The following is a 10,542-nucleotide window of genomic DNA, read 5'->3' on the forward strand; positions in this document are numbered from 1 at the left end:
CTAGAAGCACCCAAGACTAGGACTTCCTGTTACTCCTCACCACATGGATCAATCCTCTCTACTTGAGAATGAAAGACCATTGGAGCATTAGGAAAATCCCCAAGACTGAGCTACCACGCAAATCATTATAAACATTAAGGGCACCACCATGAATATTCTCCTTGAAGATCATGGAATTACGTCCAACACTATAGGGCACCACCATGTGACCTCCCTTTGAGATCCATGGAATTACGTCCATTAACCATACTTGTTACCTTCAACCACCAAACATGTTTCATATTGTCACGTACAATCAGTTCAATAACATTGCTACCATCATACTATGCATTTCAATCATTTCACACACTTGGTTCACCCAAAGCAAGAGCAAAAGAGAAGACTGGACCCAAAAGGGTTCGCACAACACACCCTATTCGCGAGGCGAAATAGGATGGTCTCGCACAACGCACCCTTACTCGCAAGGCGAATTAACTCGCTGAGGTGTTGTACCTCATGTCCCTCAAAGGCGCACCCACTTAACTCGCTATGCGAATTAACTCACAGCTGGCACCGGTACTCACATAGCGCACCCAGGTCGCCATGCAAGAGCCTAGACAGAGACGACACCCCCAAACCCTCTCGCTTGGCGCCCATCTCGCTCTTCGAATTAAAAGGGCAGTGGTCTCAAACCACCACCAGTCGCATAGCGACAGGATTCGCCAGACGAATCCACAAATAGAGAGCAACACCCTCTGGTAATTCACACAGCGCACCAGCTCGCACAACGAATTACCCAAACAGTGAGCACCCTTTACAGGGTCTCACTGTGCGAGACAACTTGCATAGCGACTCTGCATCATCTACATAACGCGAGCAGAATCATACATTCTCATCTAAAAGATAACCACATATGATTATAGATGAAATGAAATTAAAAAACTTTCAAAATTAATGTACAGTTATCTAAATTTATTAATAAATTTATCTCAACCCTAATTTTTTATTTTTTCAATATTGTATTTTCATATATTAAATTGAATCAAATTAGTTGATTTTGAATTATATATAAATTGAATCATTTCTAAATTTAAAAAAATATAAAACTAAGAGTACGGTCATTTAACATGACGAACTCATACAAATTCAATTTAAGATGGGATCCAAATACATGTCAGACAATGTCACACCCAATCAAATTGGCCACATCAAGCTTTGGTTAAAAAAGATATAGATTAGGTTGAATTGGAGAAAGTCATTAAGTTAATTATATGATCACCAATTAGTTAGAAGTTCATGGTTCATGAGAGTTGAATCAACTCACGCAACTAAAAAAAGTCAAGAAAATAAATAACTTAAGAAATTATATAATAGAAACTTCCTCTATTCACTGTTTCGAACTATGGGTTTTAGTAACTTTTTTTTTGCAATAGTTTCAAAGATAGTTTTTGATAAAAAAAAGTGATGAGATTGGTATGAGATATTACCAAGAAAGACAATGATAAGAAAGGAATTGTTTGGAAAAAAAGAACAATGTTTTGGTTTACTAACACAAACTTTTTTTAAAGAGAGATATTTTACATATATAAAATAGAAAATTATTGTTATAATAAAATTATTACTATTATAATTATAAAATAAATTTAAATAATATTATTACTATTATAATTTTAAAAATAAATTTAAATAATTTTTTACATTTTTATTTTAAATAACTTTTATAGATATTTTTTTTATTATAAATAGTTATTTTAGTTTAAAAATATGGTTAAAATTTATAAAAAAATGATTAAATTAAAAAAGAAGTTATTTAAAGGGTAACATTGATAAAATATTTATTTTGATGTAAAAAATTTAAAAAGTAAAATTAAAAGCAAAATGTGTATACTAGAAAATAAATCCGTTTTATATGATAGTATAGATTTATACACACTATTTTAGTTTTTATATTTCATTTTAATATTATTTTACCTTTAAACCATAAGAATATAAATTACATATATACATATAACCTAAAAATAAAATGAATGATCATGATTCATAACATGTAGTTTTTTTTTCTATATTCAACCTACAACTTTATAAATTATTATTTTGTTAAGAAAAACAAGTGGAAAGTAAATGTTTTTAAAGAATAACAGTGTTCAAATATATCTTTCCTAAGAAAGAATAATTTTACGACACTTATATTATAGTACATAAACTAAATTAAAATAATGGTTGAAAACCCCAAAACAGTATAAGTGTGGCTGTACTACGGACAAGAAAGAATTAGATGTGTGGTATGGTATCCTAGTAATAAATTCACTCTATTGTTTAGATTAGGGTCTGCGTCTTTTTGTGCAATCGGAAAATGGAGGCTGCAACCACTCCAAAACCCGCCTTCACGGCCTTCCCTTCATCACCCTCCCCAAAGCCCTTTCTCCGTTTCGCTCTCCCATTTTCCCCACTCCCAAACGCCCCCTTACACTCCCAACGTCGTTCTCTCAAACTCTCCCGCGCTATCTCCGATGCCGCTGCCGCCAAATCCGCCGCCGCCGAACCCTTCGCATCGCGCTTCGGCCTCGAGGAGCCCCGCAAGGGCGCTGACATCCTCGTGGAGGCGCTTGAGCGCCAGGGCGTCACGGATGTTTTCGCGTACCCGGGTGGTGCGTCCATGGAGATCCACCAGGCTCTCACGCGCTCCGCCACCATCCGCAACGTGCTCCCGCGCCACGAGCAGGGCGGTGTGTTCGCTGCCGAGGGCTACGCGCGCTCCTCCGGCCTCCCCGGCGTCTGCATCGCTACCTCCGGTCCCGGCGCTACCAACCTCGTGAGCGGCCTGGCTGACGCCCTCCTCGACAGCGTCCCCCTCGTTGCCATTACCGGCCAGGTCCCCCGCCGCATGATTGGCACCGACGCCTTCCAAGAAACGCCCATCGTTGAGGTAACACGTTCCATCACAAAGCACAATTACCTCGTTCTCGATGTTGATGACATTCCTAGAATCGTCAACGAAGCGTTTTTCTTGGCCACCTCAGGAAGACCTGGACCTGTGTTGATTGATATACCTAAAGATATTCAGCAACAGCTTGCCATTCCCAATTGGGATCAACCGATTAGGTTATCTGGTTACATGTCTAGGTTGCCTAAATCTCCCAACGAGAAGCATTTGGAGCTTATTGTGAGATTGCTTTTTGAAGCCAAAAAACCGGTTTTGTATGTAGGCGGTGGTTGTTTGAACTCTAGTGAGGAATTGAGGCGTTTTGTTCAGCTCACTGGTGTTCCTGTTGCTAGTACTTTGATGGGCCTTGGTGCTTATCCCCTTGCTGATGAAAATTCTCTTCAGATGCTTGGGATGCATGGGACTGTTTATGCTAATTATGCTGTGGATAGGTGTGATCTTTTGCTTGCCTTTGGGGTTAGGTTTGATGACCGTGTCACTGGAAAGCTTGAGGCTTTTGCGAGCCGGGCTAAGATTGTTCACATTGACATTGATTCGGCTGAGATTGGGAAGAACAAACAGCCTCATGTGTCGGTTTGTGCGGATATGAAGTTGGCACTGAAGGGGATTAATCAAGTGTTGGAGAGCAGAGGGGCTGGGGGGAAGCTTGATTTTAGGGGTTGGAGAGAAGAGCTGAATGAGCAGAAACGGAAGTTTCCTTTGAGTTACAAGACTTTTGAGGAAGAAATTTGTCCTCAGTATGCTATACAGGTGCTTGATGAATTGACTAACGGAGAGGCAATTGTGAGTACTGGAGTTGGGCAGCACCAAATGTGGGCTGCTCAGTTTTACAAGTACAAGAGGCCTAGGCAGTGGTTAACATCTGGTGGTCTTGGTGCCATGGGGTTTGGATTGCCGGCTGCCATCGGTGCTGCGGTGGCTAACCCGGGCGCTATTGTGGTTGACATTGATGGTGATGGAAGTTTTATCATGAATGTTCAGGAGCTGGCCACAATCAAAGTGGAGAAGCTCCCAGTTAAGATATTGTTGTTGAATAATCAGCATTTGGGTATGGTTGTTCAGTGGGAGGATCGGTTCTACAAGTCTAATAGAGCTCATACATATCTGGGAGACCCCTCTAATGACAAGGCCATATTTCCAAATTTCTTGAAGTTTGCGGATGCTTGTGGGATACCATCAGCTCGTGTGGCCAAGAAGGAAGACCTTAGAGCGGCAATTCAGAAAATGTTGGACACCCCTGGCCCCTATCTTCTTGATGTCATTGTGCCCCATCAAGAGCATGTCTTGCCCATGATTCCTAGCAATGGAACTTTCCAGGACGTGATAACTGAGGGTGATGGCAGGAAAAGTTACTGATTTCGTAAGAAAATTTATCTTCATGGTGGTTTTGTAAAATTATAGTAATCTGCTAGCTTTTGAAATTTTATGTTCATGCTGGGCAACTAAGATAAGATAGGTTGCTTGTTTTCCGTACAAGTTTCTTTCCTTTTACTAAATATATTTACTTCCTACTGTTAATCAGTGCTATTAGTATTCTTTTTGTAAATCACATCTACCTTTAGTTAGTTGGTTGATTGTCACTGAACTGTATTGAAAATATCATTCATGAATATGCTACAAATAAATATTTAGAAGCAAATTTCTTCGTACCAATGCAGAACTGGATTCTGAATATGCATAGTTTTTTAAACACTATATGGAAGGTAAGAAAGTGGAATATTGGAAAGGAAAGCAGCCAATCGTTCGTTTGTTTCAACGTTTGACATGACTTGTAAAGTGGAGGAAGAAAAAAAAAATAGTATGGAATTTTGAAGATGGAAAATCCTTTCCAATTTTATTGAAGTTCTGAGAATTTTTAGAGCACCGATAAAAAGTAGCGGACCTTTTTTCAGGTTAAGAGATATCAAAAAGCCAATGTTCAAAGATAATCATTGACATTGAATGGAAAATGTACCTCTAGTTCAGAAAAGTTAAAATAAATAATTAGAATGAAACTTTTTCACTTTAGAATGTAATAACTCAAACATCATAATATACTATGATTTGATATATCTAAGCTGTCATGGAAGAAGAATTACACTTTAATATAATACTAATTTTCATGTAATAATCACTTGTATTTTTTTTTATAGAAATTATAGGTTCTAAGTTTGCGTCGTGCATAGTTTGAAAGTTCACAAGTTTACTATTAAAAATACGTATTTATGTTGAAAAAAAAGAAATAAATATACGGAAAAAAACTTGTAACCTAATTGTTTTAAGGTATGTGATTGATTTATGTCATTATTATTAAATTTTAACCATGGATCTTTTTTGAAAGATTTATTTATTAGAGTTGATAATTTGATTTAGTTAAATAATTCAAATAAGCACAATACGAAATCTTAACAATGATTTTAGGTCATTAATCTATTGTTTTAGTTTTAAGTGTGGGAGATTATATCATTTTCTTATATAGATTTGATTTATATGTTACTATTGTGAAATATCTCTTGAATTGGTTTGATGTTGAAGAAGATGTTTACATTAAAATATGTACATTAATCTTACTTGATTATTTTTAAAGTTGGTTTGTCGAGTGAGTCAAAGTTGTTGGAGAAGCTACATTAGATTCTTTTTCAACAACCTAATCCATGAGAGTCATCAATGTGTGCATTGTTAACTCGGGTGAGGATGAATGTTTTCATAATCTCTTCATGAACACTTTTAAGGATTCAATATTTATTTGGTTAGGACTTTTCATAAGGTTGACTCGATGCAAAGGAAGTTTTTCCTTTGAATCTGTCAATTAGCATTTGAAAGGAGTCAATTGAGTTCACTAAATAGTTATAATGCATTAGAATGTTGGATATTTGAGAAAATTATACAAAAGATGATCATATAATACATAGGTGGATTTAGATTTTATACATCTTAAAATGTTGGTAATGGTCAATTGCATCACTATGTAGGTCTATAGTGTAGAGAGATTGATACAATATTTTCATATGAAAGAACCCTTAATGTTTTTCATTGGAGTATTAGAAATAATATGTAAATTTGATGATTGTTTAAAGAGACTAAAGACAAATTGAGAATGTACTTATGATTCAACAATTATCTCTTAATGTTATGTCTTATTTTTTTATAATGTCTTTCTTGACTATTTTGCACATATGGTTTTTTAATCAAAAACATGAAGTTCATTTAGAAGAGCTTCTAACTTGGTCTAATGTCATTTTTAGATGGATAGTTTTTTTATTATTGTTATCGTTATTTTACTCTAATGTTATATTTTTATCATGTTTTTCATTTTCCGTTGTAGATCTTTTCTATCAAACTTGCAGGATTGTTAGTGGTTAATGAACTAACCATGCTTATGTTTGACAAATTAGAAGTTTTATGATAAATTTTTATTTTTAAAATTTAATATCTTATTTAACATTCATAATCTTTACATTTTATACAACATTGATATAACTAAATGAATCTCTTTTATAAAATTTAAATTTAAATGAATATTAAATATTTAAATCTTTAACTTGATCGTGATGCACCGACATTTTGAAATTTTAATAAATATTTGAACATAAAAAATGTACTAAGTGTTATTATTACTTTGATATACTATTTTAACGACCAATATATTTCACGGAAAAGTAAAATAAAATATTAATATTTTAATATACTAATAATAGTAATAGTTTGCAAACCTTTAAGTTTAAGAAGTTATCAACAAAATTAAGTCAATTGCTTTACTTTAACTATTTAAATCGAAGTTTGATAAAGTTATACCAATCTTGAAATTTAATATTTTGTTAAATATTATTTTTCAATACAGTAGAAAGTGTTAAAATTTAAAATAAGGCACCAATATTTTGACGAATTTAAATACAAATAAAAATAATATTTAAAAATGGGTATTTAAATTTGTAACAGAAAGATAAAGCAGTAAATAGTACTCTGACAAGAATAATGAATTAATAATTGTGGTTGTTGAAGCAATAAAAGAAATATTTGAATATGTGGAGAACAAGAGCTGACGTGGAATCAGCTGAGTCAGATCACTGTCATATCATAGGATTTGGTAAAACAATGTGGATAAGACTTTTGTTTTGTATGCTCTTTTGTTGCAATTGGATTCCCAAAACCATTAACACTCCCAACTATTCCAACTAACAAATTTCTTTTTTCTCATTTCTGGAATATCATGTTTCAATCAAATCCACTTTATAGTTAAATTACTCGTTATACTTTTTCCAAATGTTATTTTTCAATAAAAGTTTATGTCCCTTTCAGATATCAAGACAGAATTTTCAATTAGACCTTTAATTTAACAGTTATGAATAGAGGAAATTAATCATAATTAGAATGAAACTGTAATAATACTTAAATATATATTACAATAAAAACGAAAGAAAGACATATAAGAGATAATTTATTTAAATATATAATTATATGAATTATTATTTTTTATTAGTTTTCACTTAATCTTTATATATATAATTATGTAAAAATTAAAAAAAATGATTATATAAGTATAATGTGATTTTAACTTATTTTATTTCTAAATTTTGTTGTGTCAAATAATTTTTAATATCTTTATACAACTTTTTGTCTCAAAGAAAGAATCTCATAAAACCAACACTCAACCTTATATTTTAAATCCTAAAGTCATAAATTGATAAAAAAAATGTTTATAAAATAAAAATATATCATTGTATTTTTATGATCTAGATTTATATTTAAAATTTAAATCTTAAATTTGATATCATACCAACATGTATTAATGGAAGATGTTACGAAACTGGTTTTAAAGTTATAAACACGACTTACCTTACCTTCATATGTCGTCCTCAAATGTCTTATGAATATTTATTGAAATAAAGGCTTAATATCCTATTTTGTTCCCAGTTTCGTTCGACAATGTCAAATTAGTCCATCTTTTAAGACGTGCGTTAATTACGTCATTACTTAATAAAATTTATATCAATGATCCGTTAAATCCGTACAAACGACGTTAATAGAGGAGAGAGAAAAATAATTAACGCAGTTTATACAGATTTAATAGAAGAGATTTCATTGATATAAATTTTATTAGATAGAGACGTAATTGATACACATTTTAAAGAATGGACTAATTTGACATTATATATATTAAACCTAACATAAATATTATGATTTATCCCTTTGTCAAGATAAACCTTCAACATCGATAAAATAAAAGGAAAAATTGAAGGAATAATGTGGCCCAGATCATCACTGCATCCATAATCTTATTGTAATTAATATAAGTTTCCTTTAAATCACTTTTATGACACTTTCATATTATTATAATATTCTGCACGTTACCTTTTCCTCCGATTCGTCGTTCGGATAGGATTGCCACGTTCATATGACACACCCTTCTTCCTCTCTTCCTATATATATCAAACCATCATCCACTCTTTCTTCCACATCTCATTCTTCATCTCCTTCTATCACCCGTTCATACTTTTTCTTACATTCGGAAAACAAATCAAGAGCTCTGTCATTGGAACTTCATTCACAGAGAAAGGTAAAATGTTGGGAATTTTCAAGGAGAAGTTGGTTAATGCACCGAAGGAGCTGAAGAGTCCAGCTTCTACGAGTGGGTGCAGTAAGCCTAAGCTAAGCAATGAAATCCTGAATGATTTCATGTCCTCCAATTCTTCCAATGCTTTTTCAATGTGCTTTGGAAACGATGCTTTGGTAGCCTATTCCCCTTCGAACAGCAACTCCACTCATCACAGATTCTTCAGTGGTTTGGATGACATATACTGCGTTTTCATGGGTGAGCTGCACAACCTTAGTAGGCTGAACAAGCAATATGGGCTATCGAAGGGAACAAACGAGGCCATGTTCATCATTCAAGCATATCGAACACTTCGAGACAGAGGTCCATACCCTGCTGATCAAGTCCTCAGTCAACTCGAAGGCAGTTTTGGATTTCTCATCTATGACCACAAGAATGGAACTGTTTTTGTTGCATCTGTAAGTCTCTTTCCCTCATCTCTTCATAGCTTTCCAACATCACATCACTTTTTTGGACTTACCCACATCTTCCATGTGTTTGAAATAGGGTTCCGATGGCCAGATTGGGCTCTACTGGGGTGTTGCAGCCGATGGTTCGATAGTGATTTCTGAAAATGTGGACCTTATAAAAGCAGGCTGTGCTAAATCATTCGCACCATTTCCAACTGGTATGTAAATGTGATTTATCTTTATGTAACGAAGGATTCTGTAATGTCAGCAGCATTGATTGATTCTAAGTAATAGAAATTGGGGTTGGAATTGCAGGGTGTATGTTTCACAGTGAACATGGTCTGATGAACTTTGAACATCCGACGAGGAAGATGAAAGCAATGCCAAGAATTGATAGCGAGGGGGTTATGTGTGGGGCAAACTTCAATGTTGACTCTCAATCAAAGATCCAAACGATGCCGCGTGTTGGAAGTGAAGCTAACTGGGCTACTTGGGGATAATAAGGAACCAGGCAGCAGTGTTGAAGATGACTAAGGTTGTTTGTAATATGAATAACAGGAGATTTTAGTTTTTCAGTTTGAAATTATTAGGCGTGTATTTGCTTTCGTTGTATTCAGAAAATGAAGTGGAGCTTTAGAAACATAGTTTGAGTACAGGTGCACATATTTGCTCCCATGAATGTTCACAGTATGATTTTGTTGTCCGTCAACATAAATTGCGGCAAATAGATTCTGAACTATAATCCTTTGCTTAGAATATTTTGCATACAAATAGCACATATATGTGTGTAAATAAATTTACCGCTGGTTGCTTTTGTCCGACTTGGAAACGAGTGGTATAAAACGCAAAGAAAACCTCTGCTTTTAATGTTTTGGAAAATGTTTTATCTGTTTTTCGACACAAACACGAACTGAAAGTGCTATATTATGTGTGGTGAAATTCTGATATATATTTTTACTATTCATCGGCATCGTGGGGTGGAATAAGTTTTATTTTAACAGCAATATATAACAATATCGATTATAAGAAGCACCAGCTTCATCAAATCCTGCCAACGTTTTGTTTGTTCCTTAGTAATAGAAGTGATATATTTCCAAGACGGCAAAAAATAGCGTGAAGAATGAGTTTAAAATCCATTCACATGTACATGTTGGCCACACTTATTTTTCTTGTGACACAAAGGGACAAAGAACAAAAGAAACACAACTAAAATCATCTAAAAAAGGAAATGCATGTTACATCATAAAGGAAGCAATCTGTATAAAAATCGTTCTGACATTGACAACTTGATATGCTGATGTCCTTCGATTTTGAGAGGATAATCTTAAGAAAGTAATATAGTAGCTTCTTCCATTTTCGCCATGGGATATATTTGTGTGCTCTTTGTTAGAGTTATTCTTATTGTTAAGATCTTTCCATGTGGCTTGATAACTTCTTTCCTTCTTGGATTTTCTGGGATTTCATGTTCTTTGTAGATATTCTACTCTCTTGTAGTGGGGTTTTATTTACTTTGTTTTTAATTAACTTTATCAAACTTTGTGTATTCGTTATTCTTGTTTTAGTGGGGTATTTTCTTTCATTTTTAGCATCCTCTAGAACATATTATATGATCGTTATCATAATTTTTTGTAGGGGTT

General features: G+C 34.0%; 2 protein-coding genes across 2 annotated transcripts; both read left to right on the top strand.

Moving 5' to 3' along the window:
- The first annotated feature begins 2,254 nt into the window (after positions 1–2,254).
- LOC124830190 (acetolactate synthase 3, chloroplastic-like) lies at positions 2,255–4,441 on the top strand. Its single transcript, XM_047303843.2, has one exon. The coding sequence runs from the start codon at positions 2,333–2,335 to the stop codon at positions 4,277–4,279; it is 1,947 nt and encodes a 648-aa protein (XP_047159799.1). The 5' UTR covers positions 2,255–2,332; the 3' UTR covers positions 4,280–4,441.
- Positions 4,442–8,349: 3,908 nt separating this feature from the next.
- Positions 8,350–9,661, top strand: LOC124830188 (stem-specific protein TSJT1-like). The gene is made up of 3 exons (XM_047303842.2): positions 8,350–8,914; positions 9,003–9,123; positions 9,221–9,661. Exons 1-3 carry the CDS (start codon positions 8,465–8,467, stop codon positions 9,403–9,405), a joined length of 756 nt encoding a protein of 251 aa, XP_047159798.1. The 5' UTR covers positions 8,350–8,464; the 3' UTR covers positions 9,406–9,661.
- Positions 9,662–10,542: the final 881 nt, after the last annotated feature.

The sequence above is a fragment of the Vigna umbellata genome, chromosome 5, assembly GCF_029865625.1.
Source record: "Vigna umbellata cultivar VRB3 chromosome 5, Vumbellata_1.0, whole genome shotgun sequence".
Classification (NCBI taxonomy): Eukaryota; Viridiplantae; Streptophyta; class Magnoliopsida; order Fabales; family Fabaceae; genus Vigna; species Vigna umbellata.